The sequence below is a fragment of the Tauraco erythrolophus genome, chromosome 4 (assembly GCF_009769465.1).
Source record: "Tauraco erythrolophus isolate bTauEry1 chromosome 4, bTauEry1.pri, whole genome shotgun sequence".
NCBI lineage: Eukaryota > Metazoa > Chordata > Aves > Musophagiformes > Musophagidae > Tauraco > Tauraco erythrolophus.
The window spans coordinates 16,986,367-17,003,387 of NC_141468.1; the positions used below are offsets into that span (position 1 = coordinate 16,986,367).

At 44.6% G+C, this 17,021-nt stretch overlaps 1 protein-coding gene across 2 annotated transcripts in view; it reads right to left on the reverse strand.

Moving 5' to 3' along the window:
- The window catches only part of LAMB4 (laminin subunit beta 4), a 42,862-nt gene that overhangs the window by 17,526 nt on the left and 8,315 nt on the right, over positions 1–17,021 (reverse strand). For both annotated transcript variants that reach the window (XM_086609713.1, XM_086609712.1), the window contains exons 6-21: positions 16,439–16,502; positions 15,665–15,879; positions 14,635–14,755; positions 13,799–13,987; positions 12,360–12,539; positions 11,481–11,590; positions 10,920–10,999; positions 9,760–9,910; positions 8,732–8,863; positions 7,784–7,969; positions 6,468–6,589; positions 5,635–5,755; positions 4,474–4,651; positions 2,955–3,098; positions 2,497–2,728; positions 734–891 (exon numbers count right to left, since the gene is read on the reverse strand). In XM_086609713.1, coding sequence (XP_086465839.1) covers positions 734–891; positions 2,497–2,728; positions 2,955–3,098; positions 4,474–4,651; positions 5,635–5,755; positions 6,468–6,589; positions 7,784–7,969; positions 8,732–8,863; positions 9,760–9,910; positions 10,920–10,999; positions 11,481–11,590; positions 12,360–12,539; positions 13,799–13,987; positions 14,635–14,755; positions 15,665–15,879; positions 16,439–16,502 — 2,383 coding nt within the window. The remainder of the gene's footprint in view (positions 1–733; positions 892–2,496; positions 2,729–2,954; positions 3,099–4,473; positions 4,652–5,634; positions 5,756–6,467; positions 6,590–7,783; positions 7,970–8,731; positions 8,864–9,759; positions 9,911–10,919; positions 11,000–11,480; positions 11,591–12,359; positions 12,540–13,798; positions 13,988–14,634; positions 14,756–15,664; positions 15,880–16,438; positions 16,503–17,021) is intronic.

Here is a 17,021-nt window from a genome sequence, read left to right on the forward strand (position 1 = left end):
ACTTATAAAGGAACCTGGCCTAAGTAAAGATGACAGCATTGGTTTCATTTTTCGCAGTTTCCCATTAAGATTTGTGTCCATAACTGGAGATCTTTCTGATGCCCAGGGGAAGGGAAATATCTTCAGTTTTCCCTGAAAAAATTCAAGCTAAGTTAACAAGATCTTAGTAAGCAAGGCATCAGTTTGCTGCAAAAATATCTGCATCTGAGACAGCTGAGAATGGAAACCTTATTTCTAAAGTGACCATCTGAACAGTGAAACAGTCACCTAACAAATAGTTGGGCATAACATCAAAGAAAGATTCCTCTGTACGAAGAAAGATTTTCTCTGATTAAGAAATGTTATCAGCTCTTTTTGATGTCCTGTTCTTTCTGATTTGGGCTTCCAAGGCTTGTTTTTCAGAGGTAACGAGCAACTACAGTTCTCCCCACCTCTCCCACCAGGCTGATGTAGTGCCCCAGGAAAGGAGGATATTTCCAGGGAGTGCCACCAGATTAATTAATGGCTTCACTGTATCCACGTAGGTGAATCCCTTTTTCAAACACTAATTGCACAATTCCCACTCTTCTCAGTCAGGACTTCCCTACCTAATTTCAGTAAAATCTGAGTGTTAACTTTTCTTACCTGTTTTCTTACCATAATTTCAGAACAGAGGATGATCAGAGGATGGTAATTTTTTCTCTCTTACATTAATTTTAACAGAATCAAAACCAGACCTTATTTTGCTTCCTACCTGAATACCCCTCGAGACAATTGCAGACTAGTTGTGCAGACAGGGAGTCCTGGTAACAGGAACGTGCAAAATACCTGTTGCTTGTAGGTGCCCCTGGGCACATGCATGGGCGGCAGGGCTCTCTGTTCAGAGGGTTTCCATAATAGCCGTCCATGCACCTGTCAAAGCAGTCAACACAAAGCAGCAGAAATTGTCAAGTGCTCCTTTCAGTCCCTGCAGGTGAATCAATTTATATGTATGGATAATTAATTTAACATTCCGGGTCATGGTAATGCTATCTCCATTAATCGGTACAGATATATCAAGCTTCAAAGGTGTTCTAAAATGGAAAATCAGAGCTGCACTCCAAAAATCTGGAGCAAGAAGGAAAAAACATATGTTTTCTTTTCAAGGCATATTTCTGAAGACTTTTGCCTACGGTGGAACGATATTAGTCTAAATTACAATATATACATTTGACATACCACACATGCTCTGCATAGACAGCTAAAAGCTACCATGTAAAAATTCCACACATTCACCTATCACTACATATATCCATCTGTTTCCATACACACACACAGAGTGGTTGGCAGGACATTAGAAAGCCCTGGCATGGACGAAAAAGCAATAATTCGTCCAGAGCACTCAGAGAACATGGCATATCTTAGATGCAGCATATGTGCTGAAATGAGCCATGCTCTGTTTGACATGTTGTGCAAACCCAGGGTGACGGCTGTTTCGGGGCGGTGGTGGCTGTGCTGTTACCCAGCCAGGCAGGGGGTTTGGGGGCTCCTTGGGGGCTCAGCCACCCCCGCCACTCTGCCTGTCACCACCGCCTCTGCATCCCGGCCCCCCATGGTTGCAGCTGCCACAACACAGCAGCTTCTGAAGCATCCTCAGTCTTTGATCTGCTTTACTATGGCAAATGGGAACACAATTCTCTATATGTATAGAAGCCAGGCTAAAAGTCTTAGCTATTCGATTATCCTCGCCCTGGGGTCTGGAGCTCCTGCAGAGGCACAGGGCAGCAAGAATTTCAGTCTCCCATTTTAAATCTATTTGCCACCTACAAACACAATAGCCAAAGGCTGTATTGTCCAAAGCACTGCAAGAAAAGCTCAATAGGTTTCATGGGGAAATCCTCTTAAAAGTGAATGACAAGGTACGATCCAGCCAAACTAAACTAAACAGCTAACGAGTTTAATTCTGATGTCCCTGTTGAACTCTGATACTGCTGCCAGTGTATAGAATAAAAAAGAGGAGCGCTGTTTTGAATGGAGCTGGAACACATGGGAAAAGTCATTTGCTGGTCATATGGAAATAATACAAACCAGCAAATAGGGTATGTTTATTTAAGCTCCTCAGAGATAAATGCAGGTATCACAATGAGTATTCAGCACAAGGTTAGCCTCTTGGCAATTTAAAAGCCGGCAGGAGTCAGTGTACCTCATACGCAGTGCTTCACACTTGTCTCCAAGCACATGGTGCCAGGGCACCCATGTCTCAAATGCCTTCTTCCAGGGAGCCCGCTGCAACGCTGCGTGCACTTTGTGCCCGCAGTCCTCACACAGGCAGTACCTGCACCTTCCCACATGCATTTGCCAAATGAATGGGTACCTGCCATTCAGCAGCTAGGCCCAGTTTAATCCTGGGTTTAAGCACGTGTTTCCAGTTAAGGTCACTGATGCATCGATGGGGATGTAGGTGGGGCCCCAGCTACGCACGTGTTTCAGAAAGCACCAGTGTTTGGGTGAGCTTTGCAGCGCTGCCCATCAACTTGCCTTTCACAGTGGCTTCCAGCCGTAAACCCGCGGCAGTTCAGGCACACTCCGGTCACCGGGTCGCAAAGCTCCGCGTAGCCGTTACACAGGCAAGGACGGCAGTGGGGGAATCCAAAATACCCAGCCAGGCATCGGCTGCAGCGCTGACCACCCACCTCCCGGCGGCAGGAGCACTGCCCCATCACCTGGTCGCACAGCGTGCTCAGCGAGCCTTGCGGGTGGCACTCGCATGCTGGAAAACACCAAAAGCAAAGCTGTGTCCTGAATGTATTCCCACCAACCCTGCTCATCACTGACACTGCTCGAAGGCAGCGCGAGCAGCAGGAACGGAAAATCCGTTATTTGCAGAAATATGCTTTATAATGCTTCACACATAATCATGGATTCAAAGCCTTAAAAAACTGAGATATGCATAAAGAGCCAGATACTGGTACTGGTGCTGGCTGCCAAGTACTCACCATAGCAGCCGTGGAAGCCAAAGCCGTAGCTGCCTGCAGAGCAGGTGTCACAGCAGCGTCCCACGACGTTGGCTTTGCACTGACACTGGCCCCCCAGTTTACTGCAGCTGGCATTCAGCGACCCTTGGGGATTGCACTTACATGCTGCCAAGAGGAAGGAAAATCAAAACAGGTTTGGTTATAAAGGAGTGTGACTGCTCTTGTAAACTTGCAGGTTTTGCACTTAAAAGTAGGAAGGAAAGAGCTTGATTATTCTCATCAGGGGTTCACTAACCACTGATGGCCACGACTTGGATTATTTGATGCTGTAGCATCGATGGTGACAGCGTATCAGGCACCGGCACAAGTCTTGGTGTTGCAGCTGCCGCATTCAGGGCGTGGTCTTCAGCACATATTTGGGATAGGACAGAAGAGGGCATAGCAAAATATAGATACAAAATGGATCTATCCTGAAGCCTAGGAGGGTTTGCTATAAATCTATGTCTAGCTGCAGCACTGGACATGACCTGCAAATAGTGCTTAGACAGCCTCACCTGTGCATTGTTTGCTGCTTTCTGGACACCTTGGACTGACTTGTTGAGGGAAGCTGGTCTGCTAACTCACAGAGGATGCTTGTCCAGGATGCTCAGATGCCAGCATTAGAAAGCCAAAGCACCACGTTTCATTGGGAGAATCCCATCACTATGGGAATCAGACTAATGGGGTGTCAGCACAGCCCAAACTTAAATGAGAGGTGTCTGTGGCTGCATAGCCATGATCACATCACACAATGTGTGAGTGAGGCATCAGTCCTTCTAAAAATAGCCCAAACCAAGCAGATGCTATCAGGCCCACTGGAGGCAAGGCTTGCTGAAAGGAGCTGGCAACCAAAGCTGTCCAGAAATGCCCCTCCTGTTACTGGAAGTGCAGAGAAGCTCCATTTCTCTGGGCCCAACACCAAGGAAGTCTCCTGAGCCACTGAGCCCAGCAGCCCTTTCCATGGTGGGCCCAGGAGACTGCTTGGGTCTTCAAACCCCAACTGCCACTGCCCTCTTGCTTGGATACCACCAAAGTTTCCTTGGTGAATCTCCTCCAGCACTTCAGCTTGTGTGCCATCATGCCTAGAGTCCTACCAGAGCACCCAGCTGGCCTGCAGCATCCAGTGAGAGGGCTGAAAAACTCCTCTGTCATTTTCCAGCAGCCAGAAAAGTAGGAAAATTACTGCCTTGGCCATCTGGTGAAGCTGCATCCGATTGAAAAGCACTTCAAAAAACACACAAGCACTGCCACGGTCCCTGTCACGCTGCTCCAAGAAGCTCATCAGGTGTGATGGACTCCAAGAGCCGTGCCATCAAAAGGTGTTTGCAGAGCACTCAGTGTTCAGCGGGATATATCCTGCACGTCCATACATACCACACGCTGATCAGCTTCACTTGCCTACACCACCATGGACTGAGAGCTCTCCAGCCAACATATCCTACAAACTCAAGGGAAAACCAGTAACTGTCCAAAAGAGCTGCCTGTGCAGGTTGCTCCTTACCGACGGTGCCGTTGTGAATACGGGCTGACATGCTCACTATGAGCCGTGCGCACGCTTCGGGCAGGATGTGAGGTCCTACTTCTGATGCAATTTCAATACAGTGATACTTCTGGTACTCATCTAAATCCTTTTCACTGCATAAGTTCTCCACGGAGCTGATTCTGGGAATAAGTCCAAGCTTTGGTGTTAAGAGGGAAAAGAAAATATTTTTGCTTAGATATACTAAAACACAGAATTTCCCACATTCTCTAACTGTACTCCACATTGCAAGGACAGAGGCCTGGAGCACCACATTTCCAAATCTGCCGTTGTGCCACTCAGTCATCTAAATTCACATTTATTCTGAAGGTCTAGACATTCCCCGAGTTCTTCAAACAAAAGAGGCTGTGTATAAAAGAGTCAGATTATAATAAGATGTCAGAGATACGCTCTGAAGTGTTTTTGCTTCTGAGAGCTGTCATGTTGATGACTCCAAAAGCAGTATCTGGCCAAAATTTTCAGTTGCATCACCAAGACAGAGAAAAATCAGCTGAAAGTTCTATGTCCAAGTATGGCCAGTCCTTATCAGGTCCAGTTCTACAGAAATAATTAAAGGAATGGACTTAAAAAAAAAATTCTCAAGAGAAGGACCCAAAACTAACACCCAGTTCCTGACTTGGTGGAAACTTGAGAAATGTCTGAACCTGATTCATGGAAAAATACAGAACTAATTTTACTTTTCCAATGTCATCTTTAAATATAGCCATGATTTTTTAGATTCGATTCAGACAAATTATAGAGATTTAAAAAACCCTAAGTGATGAAGAGCTGCATGAATTTATATCCCTAACCACAGCATCTTGTCAGCATATGTGCTGTGTGCTCATAATAAATGAGCAGCAGATAGAGGTACATACTCGGACTGTTAACATGTGCAACAAATATGACTTGATGAGCTACGATGGTATTGTTCCATGAAACTTAAAACAGATACAACTCTGTCTTTCCATACAAAGAGATGCAAACACAGTACCAACGGAGGTAAGGAGAAGCACAATTTCCTGTATTTCTATTAAAACACACTATAAATGATTTTAAAATATTTTGAGTAAGACTGTGTAAAAAAAAAAAATCACTCTGGTATAAATACAGCCTCAAGGGAATTATGACAGAACTACTCACTGAGTCAATCAAGATGAACGATTTCTCCTTTGGGTCAGAGGCAGAGGGCTGAGAAAAATACACATCCACAGAATATTCTGTTCCCGGCTCCAGGCAGACTGGAGTTTGCAGAATTGCAATCCTGTTTAGCAGAAATTATGTGCAGTTACAGCCAGCAGTGGGACAAGACAAGTGTACTGGATGCTGCAGGCACTCCCTCCCCTCTGTGCCTGCACCCAACTGCCTGCAGCCCTGGGCAAGCCCTGCTGCCGCAGGGAGCACATCCAGCCAGCCCCGCTGCTGGCAGCCTTTGGGAAAGCTGCATGACTTCTGCCTGGACGATTCACCAAGTGCGATTTAAACCTGGTGAGATTAAAGTGAAAACGGCAGGTTTTACTATTCCAGGCAAAGGAGTTTGCAACTCACTCTTCCTATTTGTTCTTTCCTGTCCGTATTTGATCAAGACGTCAGTCACATCCTCTTGGCTCCTCTCTATTCTTTGCATAGGTCCAAGCTGAAAAGCTGGCTTGGAAAATAGGCTAGGACAGTGACTTTAAGTCAATATTTCCTTTCTATACCAAAATAGCTGCAGTTGGATCTTTGCCAAAGCAACGACTAAACCCAGCAGGATCTCAGGCTGCTCTCCTGGCTTGGGCAAACCTTTGCCAGGCTGAGGACTGGAGTATCGGACTCTTCCTTAGAGCCTGCGTGGTATTGTGGTGTGACAGCAACAGGAAAGGCCGCACATGTGTTTCTAATATTCCCACTTTCCCACACATTTATTGCTCTGCGGTGCTTCACAAAAAGATTTGTACACAAAAAATCTACAGGCAAAAGGACAGGAATAGTCAGACCTCTTTGTAGCTGGGAGAGGCAACACATGTGGCTCCTGTGAAAGGCCCTTGTTTTTGCAGCGTTGGCTTGACAAAATACCAGTGGGCTGGATGGCAACACTTGCTAGCCAGTCTTCCAAGGACTATAAACAAAGGATAAAAATTATAGTCATTTTTCATATCTGAAAAACCCACTTTCTCTTTGCCAGCGTCAATGAAAGCCATCTGAATGATTGTGCATCACAGTGACAAAACAGATATTCTCTTTGTTCTTTATAGGACTAAAAAAATAATGCTATTTGTGAAAAATGCACTGTATTTGCAACGTCTAATTGAAGAGCAGAGATGGAAATAGGACCTCAGCTGGTACAAATGGAAACAGCTCTGTTAAAGTCGTTGGAGTTGTTTCCTTTCTTTGCCCAGTGTTGTCCTGGTGATACCCTTCCTTATCTGCCTCTTCTCACATCTAATAAGGAATAACAAACATAAAAGACTTTTTAACAAAAGTCTTTAAAATTCAACTGTTTAATCTAATCCTTAGAAGGAAAAAGCTACATCAAACTAGCCCACTGCAAAATTGTTCTCATGTTTTAAGACACTAGAAGTTTTGTTTGCCCCAGAATGACTGTAAGAAAACAGAATACGATAGACAGAAGGAGGATCTTGAGTGGCAGGATTGTCCCAGGGAGCTGCAAAGCAAAAGAGCAAGGCATGTACAAATACTGGTACTGATAAAACACTTGCCTGTGTTTTTGAAGACAGGGTTGTGGACTTGGGTTTACAGACCACATTTGGGTTAACAGATTTCCCTAGACATGTCTTCATCAGTGAGATATATTGTCCAGGCAAAAAATAAGATGTGGGCTATTTTCTACAGTTTTCACACATCTCAAAGCCCAGCTGGAGCAAATGAGAAGCTGGATGTCTGCAAAAGCCCTGGATAAAAATCTACTCAGATCACTCCTGCCTGTGCACATTTTCCTGCCCAGAAAATCCCAGCTAGAAGATACAGGATGCCCATCTAAAAGGAGCTGTGTTTCGCATGTGTCTGATTTGTGAACAAAAGTCCAGTCCAAGCAAAGGTACCAAAAGACCAACTCCAGAAGATGAAATCCTGGCTGGTGCTTAGAAAACACTTGTAGTGCTGATTTTTCAGGTTTGAGTGGAAGCGGTTAAGGGGACCAGTGGACGGCATGTTACTTGGTTGATCAGGATGAAAAGGCAAACAACATTAGTTTGAAATATAAAGAGTGGGACAAGTCACTGCATTCTGTTATTGAAAAAATAGACCCTGCATCTATCACAGCATCACAGGACACACAAGACATCACAAGTACCTCAGGTTCATAACGAATCGTGATATCGAAGTCCATAGCAAAAGGAACATTGTTGATGGCAAATCTCAGCCCAGCTCCGCTGGGAACACGGGCGAAGCCGGGTCCCGTCCATGTGACAGACCGCCCAGCGCTGGGCTGCCTGAATACCACCGACACAGAGGAGTCCTGTCCAAACTGCATCGCACCCTGCAAAGACATATTGACATTTCCAACAGCACACAGGGTCAAATTACAAAAAAAAAAAAAACAAACTCAGAAAAAAGAAAGAAAACATTTTTGCCATGTTGTTTACTTATTTCGGCCATCAGTCAGCCTCATTTTCTGAGCAAGCTCGAGACCAACAATCTAAGAACTCTCCCAAATATAGGATGTTTAGGGCCACATATAAAGAAAACCTTCCCATAGCTTTGCAACAACAGCAATGAGAGGGACTAGAATAATCCATCCATCTCTGTTTATTTGGCATCTCCAGGCATTCACATTGCAAACCTTAAATAGAGTAGGCTTGATTTCGTACATGGCTGGACTTCTTATTGTAGACTGAATAAATAAATATCAAACTTACAATGACAAAGGTGACAGCATTTAAATGCCATAGGTACCATGTTAATGTCTTGGTAAACTTGCTGGAAAATGGAAAATGTTGGAAATGTCTTGCAAGCAGTACAAAATAAAAAGATTTTACCTTTCACGGAGGCTCTTCTCTTCTAAACAATTAATTGAACCTGAGTCTACAATGGCATTGGACAGAGCAGAGGAAAACTGTTGGTGTGAATTATAAGATGTCTGGCCCAGCTGCATACCAAAAAACATTTATTTCATTTGCATCAGGATTGTAATGTCTAGGACTGGGAATGCCACGTGCTCAGACATTTCCTTGCCCTCTGTTGTAAAATAAAATTTTAGTATTTGGTGTAATATTAAGCAACTATTCAAGCATCAATTTACCTGTTCCAGTCCAGATTTTCTTACACTTTGTTTCTTGCTCCTGTTTAACACAATCTTTCCATTTTCAATCATGAACTCATAGCCTTGCTTCTGGAAGTAGATGTCACACCTTGGAAGAGTGCTTGGTTTAACCTATGAAGTAATGAGAGAGAGGCAGCATTGTCTCAACAATTTTGAAGGGTAAGTGCTCTGTTCTCTGCTGGGTGAAACTCTAAACTATGGCCCAGTAGCTGCTGGAAATCCTTTTCCCCCACTCCCTTAAAATTAACTTGTACTTCCTCTCATAAGCGATGTCCCAGACATCTGTTTTCCATTCAATTATTGGACTGTAGGAAGATTACTGGTTGTGATTATAGCTAAATATTTGCGGATGTGACCTGCAAATAAACATTTTTTTATTATTCCTTCTCTACAGCTTCTGGACAACACATTGGAGAAGACATGTTAGTAAAAACATAAGCAGCAGAAGAGATGCATTCCAGACTTGTACTCTGCATGGGGAACAACTACCCCCAGTGTTGAAGGGGAAAAAAAACAAATAAAACTTAATTTTTCTAAAAACTTTACAGATGGATGCCAAATTCTTGAGGAAATTGGGCTACAATCAGTGCCATTATATGCGGCAGCAGGAATTAGTCCAATGGAGCAGAGAGGAATTTGATTCTTCCCCTGTTGGAGATTTCCAGAAATATCACAGTTCGTGACATCTGTTGGAAACTCAAACACTTTCCTCTAATTTATATAATTAAATTAATTTTTTTAATTCATGCTAGACCAGCCTGCACTTGAGGAGCAGCAGGAACAGCTTTGCACGTCACACCATGCTGTAGCAACTGCCCCTTGGAAACAGCCACAGCGATGGGATAGTCATGTCCATGAAGAACAAGGATTGACTGAGGACGTTCAAGGGACTTGCTTTGTATTTTCCTGCTGAAGAGCTGCTCCGGCTCCCCTCCTCAGCCTCTGCTCCTGTGCCACCACTGCATGGACCCCCTCTCAGTACGACACTTAAAAAGCCAACTATGTACCAAGGGTGCAGAGCCAGAAAGGGGCTTTGCATGCTCAGCTTCATAAATATAATAATCCAGAGGTAAAAAGAAGTATCCTGGGGCTGGCTCGTTACACTGGCGGCTCACGATGTTGGGAAGACACTTGCATTGACCGTCCTTCGGTGAGCACCTAGGGCAAGAGTTGGTAAAGGGACGATGTCAGAGTGCGGCATGGCTGGGTCCTCACAGCATGAGAGCAGCTCAGCTCCTCCCTTGTTTCAGCTTTGCTTCATTTCTCCCATTGTCGGATCACCTCTCCTATTAAACTTCTTCCTCCCACCCTCTGTTTCTGACGCTGAATTTATTCAATGCTACTTTTTTTTCGCTTAGGAGACAAGACACGCTTTGTCTTTCTCTGTCCATTCCATACCTGAAGCACAGACCCTTTTCTTTCCTGAGCATCCATTACTGCCTATTCCTGTATCCAGTTTTTGTATCTATGTCTAGGTCTATTACTGTATCGTATCACTGTTCTTAGGCGTCTATCACCCACAATTGTGGAGGCAGGACATGAGATCAGAAGGACCTTTGATTTCATGCGATATGGTTGTTTTCATATACTTACACTCTTATTTAATGCATCACATGATTACTAGTTTTGATTTACCTGCTCACAAGGAGCTGCTCTACAGCATCGGACTATGTGGTCCTACGTCTGAAGCCCAACAGCAGTAGTGAAGACTCCTGCCCAACAGACTTCTGGAGGAGTCCAACTGAAACAAAGCTTGCTTCTAAAATTATATATTTTGAATAGGAGCCAGTACGTCAGAAAAAATTAAGATATTTCTAGCTTTTAAAGTAGATGTAGGAAGCTAAGTTAAAAATGTCACCTCTAACTTCTTTCTAATTTCTGCTAATATTAGGGCCTCTGGTTCTCTCAAGCCATGCAGTTTATATTTTATGTTAAACAAATCTTGGCTCAAGCTGATTCAAAACTGGCTTCAAAGGAAAAACGTAAATCCTTTTATCACAAATAAATTTCCAAGATCCCAATCCAACTTTATGCTGTTTGTATATGATGAAATTACGTCTACAGTCTATTTTCTCATTTGTACTGAGACTCTGCTAACCTAATTAGAAAATTTTGCCTAAGAGTTTATAAAAATTAAAACCATGAAAGAACTTGAACATTAACTTACAAGTTATTCTGGGATCCACCAATATCACAGTCACATGGAGAACAGCCATACAAGCTGTTGCCAAGACCCCAGTATCCTACCTGGGATAAAAAGAAAGTGAAAGATTTTTTACGACAAATACTTCAGTATGCAAAGCACAACAGAACTTATTCCCCTGGATGAACGATGCTCTGGAGCACTCCTGTGCTGCTGCCTGTGCTTGGCCATGGGAGATAGCTTTTCTTACCAGATCGCGTGGGTGCTCAGCCACTGCAAGAAGAGTCGGATATTTACCCATTTGCGCAAGTAAGTTGCTCTGTAAACAGCAAAGATGGCCTGAGGACATGATTTTGCATTTCCTTTCCTTCCTGCGAGTGCTCCTCCTTGTGCAATTTGATTGCACCAATGTTGGCAAGCAGTAAAAAAGAACCAGATGTGTCAACACAAAATGGGAGCATACAGCTGTAAAATGAATTTGAATTTTGACTGACTGTTTACTTTTCTGGCAAGGAAAAGGTGGGAGATGGGAGAGGAGACCCCTAAAACCACATGCAGAAGTAGTAACAAAAACTGAGTACGTACGACGCATTTTTCACAGCGTCGCCCCGTGGCGAAACGCTGGCAGAGGCACTGTCCCATGGCAGGATCACAGATGGAGGAGGGCAAACTGCCGGAGGGATCACAGTTGCAGGCTGCAGGGACAGAAACACGCAGTTACCTCCGCAGAACTGGCATTTGCTTTAAATGTGGCATCAGCATGACGGGCAGTCACTGTCCTCCGGACAGATGCTCTGCAGAAGGACATGCCTTGGCACCCTGCAGCCCTCAGGGTGCCCCTGGGGAATGGACCGTCGGTGGGTATCCTCTCTGTGGGAGCAGGGGCACTGGCAGAAGCCTGGTGTGGTGGTTTGCCGTGTGCTGACCCACAGTGCACTGTCCTTGCACGTGGCTGAGTATCATGCTGTGGGCATAACATGCTCACGAACCCACAGCGCGCCTGGGTAGGGGCACGATGTGTTTTTCTCTCTCCGAGGAACGTCTGGCTGGAAGCTCTCATGGCAAGGCAGTAGCTCCTGTCATCTTGATGCTGCACCATGCAGTGCAGAGCCCAACTATCCTGACAGCCTGTCTGTGGCTTTTCATTCACCCTTATGCTGATTTTGATGCTAAAATAATTTTTATGGGTTTTAATCTCCCTTTTCAATTAAATTGCATATTTAACAACTCTATTAACAACAGCCTGATTCATTATTGTACACTATGTATTCTGCAAGTGATTTTGCATCTTTTCAGTCTCAGATGCTGCACTGGGAGTATTAAATTACACTGACATTCAATTACAGTAGGCAGCTGGGTGTTCTGTGAAGCAGGTAGTGCATTAGTGTGTGCATCTGTGCCTTCAACTACCTCCATCTCTTAAAAATGCTTTGGAAAGAAGAACAAAAGAGGTGGTTTACATACGCTGGCAGCCCAGAGGGTCACTGCCGCTCAGTCCATAGTAGTTCGCCCTGCACTTGTCACAGCGGACACCCTCCACGTTCTCCTTGCAAGGGCACCGGCCCGCGACCGTTCCCAGCGCAGGATCTGTGCGGCTCTCGCACATGCCGTCGTGTAATGTACCTTCTGGATCACAGTTGCAGGCTACAGGAGTGGTCAAGGACACACATAAGATAAAAATAAGATATAAGCATGAAAATGCAATTATAGAGCTGCTGGTAGGCACAAATTCAGGATTCCTGTAAAGATTAGAGACATTTGTCCATGCTCGCTGTGTTGGATGCTTTACAGTTAAGGCATAGCCACTGCTAAGAAATATTATGAGAATGTTTCCAAGGTCTGCTTTTTCTCTGGAGACAGTTACGGTCTTCACTTTGGTAGAAATATACCCTTTGCTTTGGGTTGAAATAGGTATCACTCATTCACTCCCTACCCTCTCCAAAGTACGTGGGGAGGAGCGGGCTCCATACTTTGGGGGATGCTCTCATGGAAGCTGTAAGGTTGCAGAGGGGTACCACATGAGCCACCTCCCCAGAGCAGGTCTGACTTGGCCATGGCTGAATTATTTACCAGAAGCAACGGATTCAGCATGGGGCACTGCCTTCATGATGCATCCCGTTTTTTCCTAAGGCACTACCCATTTCTCATAGCAGAGCTGATGTCTACCACACCACTCCCCTGGGTCGTCACCTCTTGGCTCCTTGAGGACTTTTCATGCCAATCAATTACTACAATTAAATTATATTCACAGCATTTTTCCCATCCTATGCTAATACTGAATTTAGCTTATCTCTCGGAAGATGGGCTTTTATGCCTGAAAGACTATTTTTCTTGCACATGGCAGGTATTTAGCAAAAGTTATTACTCTTCCCATCATTTTGCACCTCTTTGGTAATTTCTGACTAGCACAGAAGCAACAGCACTACTGCTATTCATATTTATATTGATGTTGTTCAAGGAAGATGATAGCCTTGCTGGATTTCTAAGCTTAGTTTAGAAATGAGTTGGAATACGCAGTTCTTTTTACAATGCTGGATCAAGGATGCTGTCATATAGCTACTTAATGGGGCAGTTTGGATGTTATATTGGAACAGGTTGCCCAGAGAAGTTGTGGATGCCCCATCCCTGGAGGTATTCAAGGCCAGGTTGGATGAGGCTTTGGGCAACCTGGTGTAGTGGAGGATTTCCCTGCCCATGGCAGGGGAGTTCGAACTAGATGATATTTGAGGTCCCTTCCAACCCTAACCATTCTATGATTCTATGATTCTATGATTCTAGGTTTGGTAACGTTTTTACAACCACATGAACATTTAAGCATGGGGATGCCATAGGGTTCAGAGCAAAGAGAACCAGAACCACCCTGTTTTGAGTCATTCTTAAAGAAGTTAAAAAGGAGGGCTTACGGAGGCACGCCTGAGGGTCTGAGATGACTTTGAGTGGATGTTGGTAAAAGAAACGTTTGCACTGGTCACAGTGCTGCCCCATGGTGTTGTCCTGACAGTCATCACAAACACCACCGCTGATCCCGCCGCTGGCCTGGTACACAGCCATGTCAAAGTGGCATCTGCCAGAGTGGCCGTTGCAGTGACACCCTGAAACCAAAACAAACAGTGGGGTATTTCGCACCACTACTCATATTATTGTGGTCTTGCCACCATTGCTGTCTACCACTAACACAAAGTTACTTGTTACTTGTATGATTCTGGTGCCCCAGCAAGATTACAGCTTCCCAGGCCTTGTGTTTACAGCCAGGGGGAAACACTAGAGACTTGGGACAGAACTGGGCCCTACTCTTGGAAAAGTACCCATGCAGGTGAGAGTGTCTGATATGTAGTGGGAACACTGCTCCTCTGAAGAAAATCTAGCTGAGTATTTGTTACAGATCCTAAAATGTTATTCTTGTATAGCCTACATTATTCATTATTGCGGAGATAAACAATTCAGCCTTGTTTAAATTCTTTCGTTCACAAGAAAGACCCTATGCAAACCAATGAACGATCTTTTTTGCATTAGTTCCTTTTTCCTCTCTTTATTGTTCTTTTATCATTACAAAAAATAAGAACATGACACAGCTCTCCTTCTTGTAGGGCAGCACAGCACTGACAGATACTGGAATCCATCTGTTTTTCTAGATGAGGCATGGATCCCAGAATCCCAGCCACCCCATTGTGCATTGGGCTGAGATTGTGCTACACCCACTGCCCAGTTATTAATAAGGAAAATGATATGTTTGAGTTACGTTTGCAAGCATTATCTTGTGTCCCTTCAGCTGGCCTCCAGGGAGCATCATGGTAGAAATCTTTACATCTTTCACAAGAAAAACCTTCAGTGTTATGGTGGCAGATACATCGCCCGTGGACCTGCAACGTGGTGAGAAGAGAGAGGAGATAAGGTGAGAAGAGAGAGGAGATAAGGTGAGAAGAGAGGGAGAGGGAGAGGGAGAGGGAGAGGGAGAGGGAGAGGGAGAGGGAGAGGGAGAGGGAGAGGGAGAGGGAGAGGGAGAGGGAGAGGGAGAGATCTGCTCGAGGTACGCCAGCAAGATCAGGAAAATTCAAAGCTCTTTGGCTCCCTCAGCTGACATAATTATCAGTTATTTAAGTAAAAGGTCCGGAGAATACCTACAGACTTTAACCAAATAGTTTTAAAGTCACTGAGCAACATTTAGAAAAAAATACTTCTAGAGATATATTTTTAAGTCTCTCTCTCCCCCCCCAAGTGTCTCTATATGTACATATTTGTACATATGTATATATAATGTACATATTTTCCTGGAGAAAAACCCTCTTGTTCTCAGAGGGAAAGAATTCACAATCGCGTTCCTGAATTTTTTAATAATCCATTTTTCATGGGTTAGCTTTGCATTATCAGCTACCCTTTGTGCCAATGCCTCCCCTCCCGCTGCAGAGCCCCTGAGCCCAGCTGGAGTGTGGAATGCACCCAACAAGTGGCCATTCAAGTCTGCACACACCACAGGCTACTTACTGCATTACATGTGCACCATTACAGCTCTGGTATTTTGCTGCTACCAACATGCCTTCTCCCAGTTGCTTTTGAAATACCACACTAGTGCCAACAAAGAGACAGCTTCTGAGCAATCCAGCCCAGGTTTTAATGGAAGAAGCTGTATGGAAACATTTTACAACTTGGAGTTGCAAACAGTCAATCCAAAGATCATCAGAGATCTTCTTTCCTTTCCCTCCCTTCATCTCTTCCTTCCCCCAGAATACCAGTGAAGACTGCCCTTGCTGGAGACAGTGCTAATGACGCACCATCCCAGACTGGTGGAAGACATCTCCCCGCAGGTTCTGCATGGGATCACACTGGCTGGCGTGGCCATTGCAAAAGCAGCTGCCCCGCACCACCATCTCATAGACAGCATAGTAGTACTTCTCGAGAGGATCATTGTGCCTTCTTCCAAGCAGGGCATCCCCAAAGGTGTGGAGTTTAGTAAAATTGATCCTTAGGTTTGTAAACGTAATGAGCTCTGGAAGGAAAGAAGAGAAATCAAGAGCTCAAATTCACTCAAAAATGAACAGTATGAAATCTTCAGCTTGGATCAGTCATCCAGGAATTCCCCCATACTGAAGAAAGAGTGAAAATGACCTGATATTGGCCGAGACTAGTAGCCCAGCCCGTACAGTGCCAGGGCATGGACCCACTCCTGGCATACAGCTGCGTAAGCGTTAGCACCCTCCTTGGATGGCTCTGGCCAGGGCCAACCTGTATTTTCCCAGCCACTGCCTTCATGGGTTCATGTACACCTCTGGGACTGCTCCCAAAAAGCAGGGTGGATTGGGTCACCTGATCCCAGAGGGAAAGACAGTTTAGCTGCATGGATGAGCTCTGCAGAGCTGTCATCTTCCCTCAGAGCTAGAAAACAAGACTGGCCCATTTTATTTATTAATACAGATGTCTCCCTAAGATCTTTAGGTACCTAATTTTCAACATCACTGACTTACACCAGCTGAGCTTTTGACCATTTTGGTGTAGAAAACAAGTAACACCAGCAAAGTATTTCTGAAGAAAACCTGTACTGTCCGTACCTTGGATGTATGGCCCATATGGATTTTCTATTTCAAAGCTGGGATCCAAAGCTTTTAAAACAACCTGCAAAACAAATTAATACAGCTCTATAGATCACTGAAGCTATTATTTTTGGGTACAAAAACTCATCTGTTGAGTGATGAGTAATGAGACCTACTAGTTACTACTGCCACTTTACTGATCCCATAAAAGAAAAAAACAAGGCTGTGGCCCTGATTCAGCAAGTGCTCTCACCCTTTCAATCTTGTCTTGGCCGAGCAGCGCAAAAAGACCTTTTGGTGGATTGATGAGTCAGGAGGAAGGAAAAGCAATATCCTAGAGTGTTGTAGAGATGGGATGAGCGCCCACCAATAGGATCAAAGGACAGGCCCCTGCCTTTAGCGGTAGAGGCTGATGGGCAGTCAAGATCTCTTATGAGGAGGACTTCCATCTGAATTTGGAAATCAAGAAAGAGCACTAGAAGGTTTTGTACAAGTTGTTTTACAAATTCATTTGGGTGTGAAGGTGACAGTAAAATACAGTGTTCGTCTTTCCCTCCTGCTTCAGTAAAGTGGATCTGATGGATATGGATGAGAGACCTTC